Source organism: Corapipo altera, unplaced genomic scaffold (assembly GCF_003945725.1).
Source record: "Corapipo altera isolate COAL_440 unplaced genomic scaffold, ASM394572v1 2b, whole genome shotgun sequence".
Taxonomy (NCBI): Eukaryota; Metazoa; Chordata; class Aves; order Passeriformes; family Pipridae; genus Corapipo; species Corapipo altera.
The window spans coordinates 12149358-12164829 of NW_020884874.1; the positions used below are offsets into that span (position 1 = coordinate 12149358).

Genomic DNA, 15472 nt, shown 5'->3' on the forward strand with positions numbered 1-15472 from the left:
GAGAAAGTTGGTGTTGCTCAACACTTGCTTATACAGGAGAGAATGCTGTCCTTGCCTTTGCATCCTTCGTCTGAAATGCAGGAGAGAAGCAGTCTCAGTGAGTTCTGTGTTGATGGCAGAGGCACTTAGCACTAGTTTTATCTGGCTGGGTATACTAAACAGGTTTTGAAATGTCACTGTATGATACCCAGTAGCAAAGGTATTTTTCACTCCCTATTTTAAATTGAGTCACAAGACTGAAATGTTTCTGGCAGATGCCTCTGCTCACATTCCTATTCTGCTTCTTTTTCCTGTCTAAAAGTGTTAATTTTCTGCCTCTCTGGCTGCAGGAAAAACTGGCTATCCTACAACTGGGTATATACAGATGGGTTCCTGTATTCATCGGAGACCCTGCTGACTTCACTCAATTTCTCTTCAATAGCTGCTGTTCAGTCATGCATGTTTCATTTCAGGGCTGTAGTCTAATTTAGTCTAAAGTTAATTGACTGTATTTTGAGCAAAGTGAATGGCAATTGAGCCCACAGTTAGTGGTGTAGATGTTTGAGGGTGGAATCTGGTTCTTAGATTTTTTTTTTAATTATTTTTTGAGTCCAGCTAAAAAATGGCTATGTTATATACATCATTGTGAGTCAAAGAGGCAAAGGGAATGGAGCACATTACCTCATTTCTTAAAATTTGTAAGATCGAAGCTTAATCTGAAGAGTTGTCTGATTGTCTGATTTCAGACATACATCTGTTGAAGATGTATGTCTGAAATACATCACATTCTTCTGTTGGCCTATATGTTTTCCAGTGATGAAAAGTTTTCTCTTACTGTTTGAAAGCATATAGTGTTTGAAAAATAGCTGTATTTCTGCACTGGGACATTGAATTTGCATTTATTTGGTTTGCAAAAGCCTGAGTTGGGATCAAACATACATTTGCCTAACTTTCATCCCTTTGCTCTGGCTAGTCTGTTAAAATCAGTAGGATAACTTCAGGCTGGTAAGTCAGACAGCTAATGAAGCCAAGATGTTGTTTTCTGTCCTTTCTTGGCAGCTGACTCCAGGAGTTCTCTGTAGCAGAAGGCCTATGCAATCCAGTGCTGGATATATCTGTACTGTCATCAGTATAGGGACTGTTTTCTAAACGAGTTCAACCTTGAAACAAATAATGTCAAAGCACCTCAAAGAAAGAGCCCTGGAGCCTCTCAAGGAAGGAACAAAACTATTGTCTGCTTGAGTCAGGGAGGAGAGCTGGACCCAACTACACAATATATTAAGTGTATTTTAAAAGATATTTTGAAAAACAGGATTATCAATGGGTATTCCTCAAACACACCATCAGTTTTTCTCCTACTAATAACTAATACAGATGGATGACTAATTTAAATTCGTGCTTGCCTTGGTTGCTACTCTACACTACATAGCAGCTGCAGCCATTTAATTTAGGAAAACTAAAAATTTTGTGAGAATTTAGGTTTTTCTTCAGTTTTCAGTGAAAATGAACATGACTGCCATGGTCATGAACTACTAAGGAGCACATGAATCCATATGTACAAGGCCATATCTTCTCTGCTTTAATTCATATTAATAAAAATAGCAAGAGAACAACAAAAATCATGTATTTTTGTAGTGGTGTTCTTGTGGTGATAGAATTATGCAGTTAAATCCCACAGATTTGTTTTCAAATTTAAAAAGACAAAAAAGAAAGCAGGAGGAAAGATGCTCTTGGTATGACTTTATATGTCCATGCTTTCTGCAAGAATGCCTGCAGCATTAGTGTGGGAATTAGTGTGGGAATCCTCATTATCCTGAAGGACAAATAGTCCCCCTAGGCCTTAGTCATGCTGTGAAACCTCTGTTCTTCTTGTCTGTTCTCGGATAAGCTTTAACTTGAAGTCATGAGCTGAGCTGGGACTTCAGAGCTCTTTATATCAGTGTGTAACTCAGGGTCCCATCCATCTGAGCTTCAGATTCTCACCAGTCACAGAAACAAAGAGCACTGTGGGATCCCCTAGGAAAGATAGTGTTGAGGAGTGAAATGTAACCACCATTTATCTGTCTGGTAGCCTGCTCTGTGTATGAGAGACCCTTGGGAAAGACATCAGTCTGGCAGGGACTCTGTGACTTGTCATGGTGGTGAAAGCCCATTTGCAGCTTCCCTCTTTTCTAAAGACCTCTGGCATATGGGCAGACAGCAGCGTACTGATGTTCACGAACACAGTGCACACACAGAAAGGCCAACATGTGTCAAGCCTGTTGAGCATGAGCTCTATCACATTCAGTCATTTGACAGTACATATGGTTCAGTACATATGTTCTCCATGACACACATGGCGTATCCCACTGCAACAGTGAAGCTGGACAATGCCACTTAAGTAAGAAAAACTTGCCGTTTTGTCATGCATGAGCCTGCTGTAGGCAAGGAGCTGTGGCATAGGCATATGCCTCTATGAGGAAAGAAGCTCCCAATCTTCTTACCTTGTCTACCATTTTATCCTCGTGTATCCAGCCTTTCCTTCAGCTAAAAGCACATGTGGCATTTCCCCCAGATGCTACCTTTCCTGCCAGATTTCTCAGGTTGATAAAGGAAAACAGCATTCATAACATTTATGATTATTTTCCAGAAGTCTAGAGGCTCGGAGAAAAATTGCTAGCGTTTGAAATGCATTGTTTTATAAGATATTTAGCATGATATTGTGACCTTTCTCCCCTTTGACTTGTGCCCAAAACCACCAATGATTTCATTGGTTTCACTCCTAACTGACCCTGGGACAATCAAGAGGAAAACTTCCCCACTCCAACCCCCAGGGCTGTGTTACCACAAACAATAATCCATGACAAAACAATATATAAATTTATGATTGTCCCCAAAATATTTACATATATTTTTTCACCAAACATTACATACTCAATCTAGCTTCATACCTGCATTGGAAAGCATTCTTCAAGGAGGTGGAATGATTCTAAAATCATGAGTATAAAAAACCTGGTATCCCACTTTGTCTTCATAAAAACTATAGCACAGTAAGATAGGAATGCCAGGAAAGATGGGCCCATTGGATCTCCCTACAGGAAATGGCCATAAAGAAAACTTGAGGAGGATGGAGGCATGGAAACTTCCCTACATTGTGACACTGCTGTGAGAGTAAGCTCGATGAATTTACCCTGTGGCAAGAGGGAATAGGTGATCAGCAAATGCATATTTCTTTTCCTCCCTAAAGAACAGGACTGTCCTTGGGATAAGGAATTAAACTATTTGGGATGTGCTAAGGAAGGCCAAGCTGCTCCATGGCTTAGTAAAGATACTGAAGTAGTTATAGTAGGTCTTTGCTATTAATTATAGTCTAGAACTATATTCACTTCTCTCATGCTTATCTTTTTTTCTATATGGCATAACCTTTATTTTGATCAAGTAAAATAATTGCATTCTTTCACTTATTGTCAGGTGATGAAGCAATTGACCCATTGGCAGTTATGATATCCTATTTCCCCAGTGAGTGGTGAACTGTATGCAATCAATTTGCCTTAAAGCATCATATATCTATCTTATTCCACCTCAGAGGACCCAAGGCTCCGTAGGACATTCTTCCAGTAAGCTGTGTGGAGGATCTGGCTCTGACAGCTGAAGTGGTACACTGGTAAAACACAATCTTGTATGCCTCGTGGAGTTTCCTCTGGTGAACCCAACTGCAGGTTGCTAGCAATGGGAAAATGGACAAAGGAGTAGAGTCCCTGGGAGGGCACTTAAGTAACTCCACCTTTATGTAAGCTAGAGGAATATAGATGTTCAATAATGCTATGAAATACTTACAGCTGCAAATGCCATGGAAATAAAAATGGCAATGATGATGGAGTATTTGAATAAATGAAGGCAGACACAGAGCCTCAGAAAGTTACTGCTAACATAAAATATAGGCAACTGGGAATGCTTTCTCCTTATGTCCCGTATATCATTCTTTCCTTTTGAATCATATCTTCCTGTTAAAAAAAAAAATTGAAAGTGCACACAAAAGTGCTGTTGAGTGTAATAGAGTTCAGCCTTTAATACAAGCCAGACATAGTTACCATAGAACCTGACACAGTTTGCACATTTGTGGTAAACTGAAACAGCTTGGGCATTCTGCAGCTCAGGATTAGACTGATTAAAAAAATATAAGCAATATGAGTAAGGGAGGTTGAGGGTCAGAAGCGAGAAACTTTTCAATCCTTTGACAGCTTTGAAAGGGATAGGGTCTTGACCTTTGTGCTGTCTTACTGTTAGAAAATAAAAGCAACAAGATGTGAGCAGCAAAGGAACCTGGGATGGGAAACTGGAGAGAGGAGTGTACTACCATGAACAGAAGAAGTGGTTAATTTCTTAAAGTTTGAAAAGAGGAAGAAGGATTAATTGAATAGAAAAGTACAGAGCATGTTTTGTAGAACATGATCAGCCACTATTGGGCCACACACATACGCACACATAGAGTGGAACAGAATCAAATCTATTTAATAGGACAAGGGGACAATCATCCTGAGATGAAGGATGGCAGGTTTAGATTAGGTAATAGGAAGAAATTCTTTGCTGTGAGGGTGGTGAGGCACTGGAACAGGTTGCCCAGAGAGGTTCTGGACTCTCCATCCCTGAAGGTGTTCAAGATCAGACGGGACAGGGCTCTGAGTAACCTGGTCTAGTAGAAGGTTCCCTGTACTAGGGAGAATTGGAACTAGATGATCTTTAAGGTCTCTTTCAACCCAAACCATTCTATGATTCTATGACGCTATGAAATCTCAGCTATTCAGCAATTCCAAGGCAGCAAAGTGTGACATACATAAAAAGAATATAGAAATATTTAGAGTTTAATGCACTTAAATTTGCAAAGTAACTCTAGGGCATTTCATTTTCCATAGTAAATGGAAAAGACTGAGCTTTTCTTTCTTAGAACCAACTAGATGACTGCCCGGGGTGATATACCTGATTACAAAAGACAACTGTGCCTCACCAAGATTCTTTAATTTCATCATAAAACATGACAACTTCTGTCTTTCTAATCCCATGCTTCTATCATATTTTCTTATAAACTCAATGAATAATTGTCATTTAATCCACAGCCAACATTAAAGAATCACACACACTTATTTATGGCTCATATACATTGTAGATTGAACAGTAAAATCCTCACACAGCTGGTTGCTGTAGGACATCTGGACTGAGTCACAGGACCCTCCCCATACAGAAATTAGACTTTTAGTGAACCTACAGTGTTAAAAGAGCAACACTAAACAACAGCAAGGGAAAGTGCCATGGCTTATGTGACTCTGTACCAGAGCTCACCCGCCAGAGCCTCCTTCAGAGCCATGCTTGGTTTTACAGACCTGTTTCCTTCCTACCCTCTAAAAATTTGTTTTCAGCCAAAAAACTGCTAATAAATGTAATGCCTTAAAATAGCAGTATAAGGTACACAAATGCTTGTAAGCTGTGCAGGTCCAGGCACAGTGCTACTTCTCAGGCTGCTGGTCTACTAAGTATTAGCACTATTAATGATTTATGTGGTGCCACTGAGCTGTGTGACGCTTCACAAACTTGTAAGAAGGCTGATTCAGCCATAAAGTCAGAATAACTTCCTTGGTTTCACAAACTGAGGCAATGGGCCTCTGGGGGTGGTCAGTCCACCTGGAGGGTAGGTGCAGATCTGCTTGTGGACAGGACCTCCAACATGTTAAGCATTAATTTCACCTGGACTGAGACAAAAGGCATCACAAGAATTTTCCTGGAATAAAAAGACTTTTCCAGTCTGAAAAGTCTTGTGAACTGGGCACTGAGAAATACAGCTTACAGCTCTTTCACTTGGAGAAGAAAGTCCAGTTGTTATAAACAGAAAACCATTGTGGAGGTGCTCTTTTCCATGGCATCTGTGGATGTACAAGATTTTAGAGTAATAATGTAAAAACGAACTTGATAAGACCAATGACAGGACTTTAGGACAGGATGGGTCATGGGTGGAGCAGCTAGAAAGATAATGATTTGCAGAAAAACAAAACCAGTCTTTCGCTATTCTGAACAAGTAGCAAATGTCCCAGCAAAAAAATAAATAACCTATTGTAAGGACTTACTAAAGTAATGAAAACAAGACCTACACCATACGTACTGGTAAAACCCCTGAGCGCACATGCAAGCACACATGCTGCTTTTAGGACCAGTGTTATGCACTTCAGGGAACAACAGAATTAGTCAGACTACAGCTTTTGCCACCTAGAAGATGCCTGAAATTCATCCATCTGCAAATGAAAGCACAGAAATTAAAAATATCAAGGAGAATCTTGATAAAATATTAAAGAAGTCCATTTGTTTTCCTCTGACCCCTTCATTTTAATAAATAGTATTTAAAAAAAGAGGTGTTTCAAATAACAAAAATAAGCATTTTGTTCTAAAAATGTTCATCTTTTTAATTCCAGCATTGTTCCCATCCCCCTTGGAAGGCATGAAATTTCATACAAATCAATGCAAAACCAAGCATTAAATTGGAATTCTGGGTTCTTTAACAGAAAACTGTTTTTCTGAACTCTTTCCATATAATATTTTGCAGCTGTTGTGGCCAGACAAGTGTTAATTTAGAGGGAAAGAAAGAGCTGCCTTGGGAGAAGAGTGCTCTGAGTGAACAGGGGGTCCGTAATTCCCCAGTCCTATGGCTCCTCATATCCCAGAGCTCCCTTGATCTACCCCCCCTTCCCCCCCCCAGCTCCCAAAGCTGCCACTGGGCTCATCGTGGCCACACCTGCACCCCACTTGGCTCCCAGTATAGCTACTCTCCCACTTCCCAGCTCAGGTGGTCTCTCTTCCCTCACCCACCACTTTCTGTGAATATTTACTGGAACCATGTTTGCTTGGAGGAGGGTTAATCCTTTTTCATGCAGAGCTCCACTCCCTTGTCACAGGAAGCTTGTTCCTGAAATCATATTTTATTACAGATAAATAAAACACTGCTAAAATTAGACTCAGAAAGAGAAATAGCAGGATTTCTTGGCTCTGATTTTTCCTCTGTGAGGTCGTAATCTGTTCCAGAGAGCTGTCACTGGTCCTTCAGTTCCCTTGTTAAACTAGTGGTTCTGGGAGGCAGCTCAGATCCCTGTTTCTACCAGGAGGCACCTTTGCATCAGTTTCAACTAGCATTTGTTATTTCTGAAGCAGAATCATCAAATTTTGAATTGGGCTTGAAGGGACTTTAAAGATCATCCAGTTCCAACTCCCCTGCCATGGGCAGGGACACCTTCCACTAGACCAGGCTGCTCAAAGCCCCACCTAACCCATTCTGCAACACTTTCAGGGATGTGGCATTTGCTAAGACTTCTTCAAATATGCTGAATTTTGGTTTCAAGGCATGCTAACAATTGTCTCTAGTTGCCTCAAAGTAAAAATCAAGGCAACAATAGTGGCCAATAATACAAAATTATTCTCAATCTTTAAAAATTAACCTCTGCTTTAAAGAATTGGAGATATACTTTCTTAGCTGCCTGACCAGAAAGCAAAATGGCAGGTCTAATTGTAGAAGAAGTGGTGTTCAAAGTGAAACAAAATCCTACCTTCATATATACACTGAAAGACTCTCAACTGACTGAGACTACCCCTCAGGAAAGAGAGTTTTTTTATTATAATACGTAGTTTGCTAAAATATTGACTCAGTACTTCATGGATTATTACAAAGCAGTTAAAATGCTGGAATTATTGCAAGGAAATAGAAAACAAATAACATCAGTATGACTTTGTTGCAAACTGTGGTTCAGCTGCACCTTGAACGCACTGGAAATCTGGTATACTTCCCATTTACCCTCATGGAAAAAATGATACCTGAATCCTAGACAACAGTTCAGGTAGCAACATGGATAAAAATTTATACAAAGGAATACATCAGATGAGGAATGACTATATTAGGGGCTCCTCATATGTGTTTTTATGATGCTGCTGCACAATAACAAAGTCCCCTCTAGACCAAGGTAAGCATTTCAGTTACTGGTATGTTTTCCTCTGCAGCAGCAGCTTGGTACAGAGCACAGCACATCTGGTGTGAGCTTGGCAGCCACTTGAAGTGGTGCTGCCTGTTCTGCCACCTCTGTGCCACCTACTCAGCTGCCCAAAGAGCTGAAAGGACCCTTTGGAATGTTTAAATGACTCACAAAGTTCATTGACAGAGCTTTGATAAGCCATTGTGTTTCCACCAGGCTTGGTTTCTGCAGCTCTAGGTGATGCATTGAGTGATACAGGCAGCATCATGCCTGACTGTCTTACCTGAAGCAGCCAGTATCATAATCAGTCTGATCCAGCTGGAGGCAATGTTTGCCTGAGAGTGGGGTGAAGCTCTGGCTTTGTGGTAATCTCTGTGCCATGATAATGCCCAAAAAGAATCAGTGCCAGCGCGTTATAAATGACAGCATTTGAATTCTGACCAGGATGAATTCATATTGCTGATGCATCCAGTGAAGCCAGAGAGCTCCCAGTTAATGCAAGAAGCAGGTGAGTTTTTACTCTAAAATCCCATATAAGTGGTTGTGGCAGACAAGACAGTGACCACCAGCTTCCCAGCTACCTGCACATGTGGGTGTGACAAAAGCAAACTACCTACCTACATCACCTCGGGGAACTTCAGTTGCATGACTACAAGCAAGAAACAAAGCTTCAACTTCCTTAATTCTGAGGTCAACTTGTCTAGATTTAGACAAGACAAACCTTAGGGGCCTGGTTGATCTCCCTCAGGGAGTGAATTAAACTAACAGACTCTGAGCAAGTATTTTCACAGGTAGCTGAGTCTTCCATGCCCAGGAATCCCTTCCAGATATTTTTCTTCATTATGCAAGCCTTTTCCATCATTTTTCCACTTCATACCATCTGCTAAGTTTCTGCTGGTTTAGGAGTGTTCTTGTTTTGTTCTTTTCTGGGCTGCAAAGCTGCCACTACCTGGTATGGAGGAGGGAGTCCAAAATCTGATTCCTGGCAAATAATATTCTAGTAGCTGGAACTTCAGTGGGTCATTTGCTTGGTCATTGCTGCATGTGCACTGCTCTAACAACTTAAAAAAGATTGATTGATTATCTTGAAAAATTAACATGGTTATTGCAGAATTTTCTTCCATAAATTGTATTGCTAATAGTAAGGCAGGATAAAAATCTCTATACAGTTCTGGGTGGTTTTCTCACATTTTATTCCCACTTTGAATCTGGTACCTCACTGAAAAGCTTCACTGAAAAGATGATGAGATGTGAGACATTACTAGCTACTATGCATGTAAGGACAAACACAAATTATTTTTATAGAAACAAAGCTCTTTGTTGTTTTGCTGTTGAAACACACTATCTATAACACTGCTGCTTCCTTTGAGAACGCACGCAGGATCACTCTCGAGGAGAAAAGACAACACAGAAAGATTCATGTCTTGCCGATACCACCTAAGGAGTCTTTCTGCTGTGCCTTTTGCAACCGGACCTGTCTATCTGGCATTGGCCTTTTCAGCCACCAGTGTGCTTGTAGCAAATGTGGGTAGAGCCCTTCCCAATCTTCATTCACGAAGCATTAGACATGATGACGTTGAAACTGGAGTGGGTTTCCACTGTGGTTTCTGCTTGACCTTGATACTGTGCAGTGAGCATGTGCTCTTTTGTTTCCTCTTAAGGAGAGCTGTTTCTGTGCTTCACTGCATCACCACCAAGAACAGAAAGTGAAAGCTCTGCAAGCTTCTGTAAGCCGGAGCTCCAGGACCTTCAACTCTCTCTCATCCTTTTCTGATGGAGATTTTGTTCTCATCAAAGTAAGGGAAGGCAGAAAATGGATAGATTACATGGGGCACTGGATTTCTGCATCCGCCACCAAACTGTTCTGGGTTACAGCATTGTGTCCCTGCTGACAGCTGCCAGTGAGCACATCTTCTCTTCTGTGGTGTTCAAGTGTCCCTGCAATTCTGGAAACATGCTGTATGGCTCTGTCTTCCTCCTGGTGCCTGCCTTCATCCTCTTGCTGCTTGGCTACATGGTGAATGCCAGGACATGGCGCCTGTTGACAGGCACCTGCCCTCCAGAGAAGTGCCGTGACTGCAGCCCCAGGGGAACCTGTGTCCGCTACTGCCGGGTGTTGCTGCCAGTGACAGCCAGAGCCTTGGTGGCTCCACTCACCTGGATAGCCGTGGCCCTGCTCAGAGCCAACTTCTACACGTGTGCAGCCAGCGGGAACAGCCTGATAAAGGATCTCATTTGTAAAGATCAAGGACAAGAGTGCCAAAACCTGCTGTTCAAAATACCCTGTGATGAGAAGTTATCAACAAACATATCAAGTGAACTTCTTCGCCTTCAGGCACAGTCCCAGGTAAAGCCTCACCTCTCTTCTCCTCACACTCTGGGTTTTGACCCTGGCTCCTCAATGTATACTAGTGCCTGCTGGGGACTATAAACAGTCCTTCTCTCTTACACTGTATAATATCATGTACCACAGGTATATGACTAGCAAAATTTCATTAGCAAAAAAACAGTAACAGAAAAACCACAGGTGTATATTTATGCTACTTTCCGGATTTGCATGTTTGCACTGTCATTTACAAAACCTCATTCAGAGCTGGGCAGGAAACCAGCCTAGAGACCAGGACTTTACACAAGTTTTCTTTTCAGTCAGCTTAGACATGGTGCAAGTTCTTCTCCTTTTCCACATTTTAAATCTCTAAATATCTCAAACTTCTGTAAAAAGACATTAGTTGAGGGGAACCTGAGATCGCTACTAAAGGGGAAGCTGATGTCTGATTGCAACAGAGAACTGGCAAGTGAAAAAATAAGGACAGCCTCTTTGACTATGAATCTCAACGCTTGAACCTATTAATAATTTTACACCTGTATTCTACTAGAGTAGTTAAAATATATATCTGTCTTGTTAAAGTTTCTTGTGCTGAAGACAAACTGCATGATCAAAAAATAGCACTTATGTGTGGATTTCTCTGTTTGGAGTGAAATGAAACCTCCACATTTTGGCAGCACTTCAATTTTGTTTCTAGGCTTGTATGGATCTCGTCTTAATTCCAGTAGAAAAAACAGAATTTGTAACTTTTCCTCAGGAAAACATTAAGGCTGGTTAAGAGAATTAAGTTTATAAGAGTTCATAATTACTCAGATTTTTGTAAGTTCCTGTTTAGTACAAATGCTTATTAAAATTAAAAAATGTTTACATTTGTTAAATATTTAGCATGCTCCTTCTCCAAGAAAGAGGCTGACAAGGAGCAAGCTCTATACCATTGAATTCAGATAGGGTAAGAAAGGAGAAAAATCAAGGAAGAATGACTGTTACTGATATTGCAAGGAAATCTAAAAGAAACATACAGTCAAAAAAAACAGAAAAAGCATGAGAGCATTTTTGTTACTGACCACTTTTTCATATCTAATCTACTGTCTACAAAATTAAGAACCAAAAGGAACACCAACTCCTTTTTCTTTAGCACTCGATAATTTTTCATTTGAAAAAAAAGTCATCCTCGTGTAAAAGGGGATGTTGCAGGATCTGTGCCTGGAGCTTCCAGCTAAGTACCACTTAAAGGACAGATCAGCATCTACTAGGACACCTGGTTTCGATGGGACCTCTGAGACTTACCTAAGGATATTTAAATCGTCTATAAAACAAAAATGAATTCCCATATTCAATAGCCAACTCTGTGTCCTGCCTACAAAATGTACGGGACACGACTTTTCCTGTGTGTTGTGGCCCCTGTTTGTTTTTGCATGCTCAGACATCAGGGAGAGCAGTTACTGTCCACAAACAGAGCACAGTCAGCAGGAGGGCTGATTTCAAGCACGAGGCACACAGGGTGATTTTACATCCCCTGTACCATAAATCTGACCACAACTGGAGAAATTCATGGTCAATATTTTGCCTTAAAAGTTAAGAAAGGTGGATGTAACTGAGAAAATAACTTCAGACCACCTTCTCTTTTCTTGATATTCATCCTTAATCCAACAAGATCAGCTCAGGGGCACAGAAGCTTTGTATGGCTGGCTGAATTGTGTGCATGGAATCCCCTCTTTTGGCAGCAAGCAGGCAGTTACATGCACTCCAGAGTGTCATTGTTTACAGTTTTCATATCTTCTTCAATGGTATTTTCTATACTCCTTCATATGACCATGCAAAACCACCATTAACCTATCTCTCTTCTTTCAAGCTGATAGGGTGGTTCCTGATAGCCATCATCATGACTGTGGCACTGATTTCAACATGTGTCAACCGCTGTTGCTCCCCGGTCAGCTATCTTCAGCTCAAGTTCTGGAAAATTTACTCAAAAGAAGAACAGAAACTCTTTGAGATCAAAGCCAAGGAGCATGCAACCAAGCTGGCAGAAAGAAATATAAATTGCTTTTTTGAAGCCACTGACCCAGCACCATTTCGTACTCCCAGCAACGAAGACTGGAAGAAGATTTCATTCTTGTATACATTCAATCCACAAGAGCAGTATTACAGCATGATACACAAGTATGTGAACACAAACAGAGGCAACAGCGCCAGATTTGAGGAAGGTGGTCAAAATCCCACTGTTTTAGGATTTGTTGATGAAACAGATGCAGTTGATTCAGGGTTTTAGTGAAACAAATCCTTTGCAATGCTGGCAGTCTTTTAACCAGAAGAGTCTTATTCTGTATTCCTCTGTGCTGAAATCTATGCAAATATTATGTAAAAGATGATAGTTGTAACCCTCAGCAGATTTGGTTTTAAATAGACTTTATTACTTTTGCTTAAATACATTTAAATAAATACATCTGTCACAATGGGACTTTTCATATATTGTTGTTCATTAAGAAGAGCCATATGTTTAAAATTATCAGCATTCAAAAAGATGTCAGCACATACTATGTCAGATTATTACTAAACAGCTTAAGGGCACTTGGCAGCTCCAGTGACAATACCAAAACTTATCAAAGAGGCAAAACGAAGGGAAGATTTGATCAGAAATTCAGCTTAGTTTATTAGCTCTCATTTGACGAGCTTTCAGTGCAGCAGAAAGATATTTACTTTCAGTCAATTAGTTGCTCAAGGCAAGGACAGCATCTTTGAAAATCTGGGAAGCAATTACCATTTCGGAGCTACCCGTGCATAACAAAGGGGTCCGTAGAATGATTTCAGCTGCATATCAGTTTGAATTGCTGACCAAATAGCTTCCAGTCATTTTACCTCTATGTGCTCAGCAGCTTTGGGAAGTACCCATGAAGCTAAAAGCTCCCATGGCAGTGAATTTTCATTACCACTGCCTGATCTTGGTCACCTTTTGCAGCAGTCCTTCACAATTATCTCTACTGCTAATTTCCTGTAATCGTAAAGCTCTTTAATAGAAAAAAATAGGCATTTGAATGAATTCTGCAGGGAAAATACACTAACATTAAACTTACAGTTTACATTCTTCCTTTTATTTTTCTCAAAAGGACTTAATTCCTCTGGGATTTTTGAAAGATATAATCATACGTACAGTGTTTTGGCCCTGGCATCAGTACCTAAGCTATTTAAGCTACACCCAAGCTACATTTGCTTGTCCCTGCCAAATACACTATTTAACTTCATCCAGAATGGAGTCTATCAAAGTGTAAATTAACTTGTCTTGAGGGATTAGGTTTATGCGTAACATGGCAGTCTAAGTGAAGCTTATATACTAAAAAACATTTATAGCGCAACCACATACTTAAGAATATTATAAATCTGTAATCCATATTAGCAAATAATAATATCCTTATCAAAGAACATCAAGTTATAAGAACAAATATATCAATTTTGAGTGAAGAATAGCAAAGTTCAGTTTTCATCTGAAAAGCTTTTTCCTAAGACAGCATCTAGGAGAGGTGAGTCAGATCGTTTGGTCTGGGCTGTCCTCTCGGAAATCCTCTCTTTCTGCACAGTAAACTTGGAAACTATTCAGAGAGACAGAAAAGAATCCCAAGAAGTTATTTGTTATACTCATTTTCCAAGGAAGAAGGAAGGGAAGAGCCTATTTTAACTAACTGAATATAATGAGCTTGGAAGATTTTTTCTCACTATAAACTGAAAGTATAACACATAAAGGGAAAACAAGATTTAATTATATATATAGAAAAGAATTTTAAAAATCATTCATTTTGTCACAAGCACTGACTTAGTGCTCTTTTCCTTCCAAGAACTTAATGATAAAAGAGTACTAAGTGTCCAATTTTGTTACTTGTGCCTTCATGAAGCACAGTTCAGTTCAAAATGTTACCTTTTACCTCTCATATTGAAGACGTAAAAGGTAACTTTTGGCTAGTAGGATGTTGCTGGAAAAAGTAAAAATGGCCTTATAAAGAATATTTTTTCGTGGTCAGCCACATGTCTGTCTCAGCCAACTAGATATGACCAGCAAAAACTGCACTGAGGGCTCCTGTACTGGCAGTGAAATCAGACAAATTCCACAAGACCTTTTATCCCCGATTTAAAACAACAACAACAACAACTTCCCCCCCCCCCAAAAAAAAAAAAAAAAAAAACCACACAAAAAACCCAAACAACAACAAACCAAAGCAAACAAAAAGTATGGAAACTTGTTACTGGCTGTAACACATTGTTACATTACATTGTTACATGTTGTAACTTCTTACTGGTAGCAGATAAGAGCAGTTGGGTTGAGACCAAGACTGGGTAATGAACAGCTTAGTTTTTGTTCTGTACAAAATTGCTCTTTTAAAGCTCCATTACACTTTGCCACCACTGTAAGAGACTGTTAAGATATATGAAGGGAAAAAGACTTTCATGAAGATTACACAGATCTGGTGGGAATGAACCCTGCGGTCTCCAAGGTAAGAGATGCCCCTCACTGAGCAGGATTAAGAAGTAAACAGACTGAGGGAAAAATAGGAGAAGAGGGTTAAAATCACAGTGATAAAATCAGGGTTAACTCTGGGCTTCAATGAACTTATTGTTTGTATTTCAGTTTAAAACAAGTGCTTTGGTGAGGAGAAGGTGAGCTGGCTTAGTGGGCAGGGTATCGTGCTAGGATCTGGGGTTTTGTCCAACCCTCATCTAGATATCTTGTGTTACATGGAAAACCATTAAACCCTTCCTGTAACTCAGGTCTTTGTGAGGCTGCTCATTCTCTGTTTCCCAGTCATGTTGTGGTAAAAAGTCCAATGCCAAGGGGAAGATGTTCAACAGCTGATGGTGAAGGTCAGGTAAGACCAGACACAATGACCACCAAACCAGTTGTGTGGCAATCTTAGAATTTTCATTCAAGTTTCCTTAGGCAAGTACAGATCTAAAGTGACTACACATGAGATACATCATGCTTTGTTCAGTTTGATCATGAGTGTTCTTGAAGAGAGGGCTGACATGAAAAGGCTTGGAGCAACACAAGCATTGCTGCAGTTGTCAGAAGGCTGCAGCCTGCTGTGCACACAGGACTGAATATGCCAGCAAAACTGCGTATGGGGCCTGGAAGAGCTGTAAGGAACCCAACCAGCTCCTGCCATCAGTGAAGCTGCATCCCTCTGTGGTATCAAAGCAG

General features: G+C 40.3%; 1 protein-coding gene across 2 annotated transcripts; it reads left to right on the forward strand.

The window, feature by feature from the left end:
* Positions 1-8411: 8411 nt before the first annotated feature.
* On the forward strand, positions 8412-12740 carry CALHM6 (calcium homeostasis modulator family member 6). 2 transcript variants are annotated; one of them, XM_027633987.1, is made up of 3 exons: positions 8412-8469; positions 9837-10308; positions 12140-12740. In XM_027633987.1, exons 2-3 carry the CDS (start codon positions 9916-9918, stop codon positions 12554-12556), a joined length of 810 nt encoding a protein of 269 aa, XP_027489788.1. In that variant the 5' UTR covers positions 8412-8469; positions 9837-9915; the 3' UTR covers positions 12557-12740. The 2 variants fall into 2 exon arrangements, with proteins under 2 accessions (XP_027489788.1, XP_027489787.1); XM_027633986.1 differs by lacking the exon at positions 8412-8469 and having other exon boundaries at positions 9689-10308.
* The last annotated feature ends 2732 nt before the right edge of the window (positions 12741-15472 follow it).

What these genes read in the sequence shown, in the direction of transcription:
- CALHM6 (XM_027633986.1), top strand. Translation starts at nt 9,775, where the DNA reads ATGGATAGATTACATGGGGCACTGGATTTCTGCATCCGCCACCAAACT. An exon ending in GCCTTCAGGCACAGTCCCAG is followed by an intron (nt 10,309 to 12,139) that starts GTAAAGCCTCAC and finishes TCTTCTTTCAAG; the next exon opens with CTGATAGGGTGGTTCCTGAT.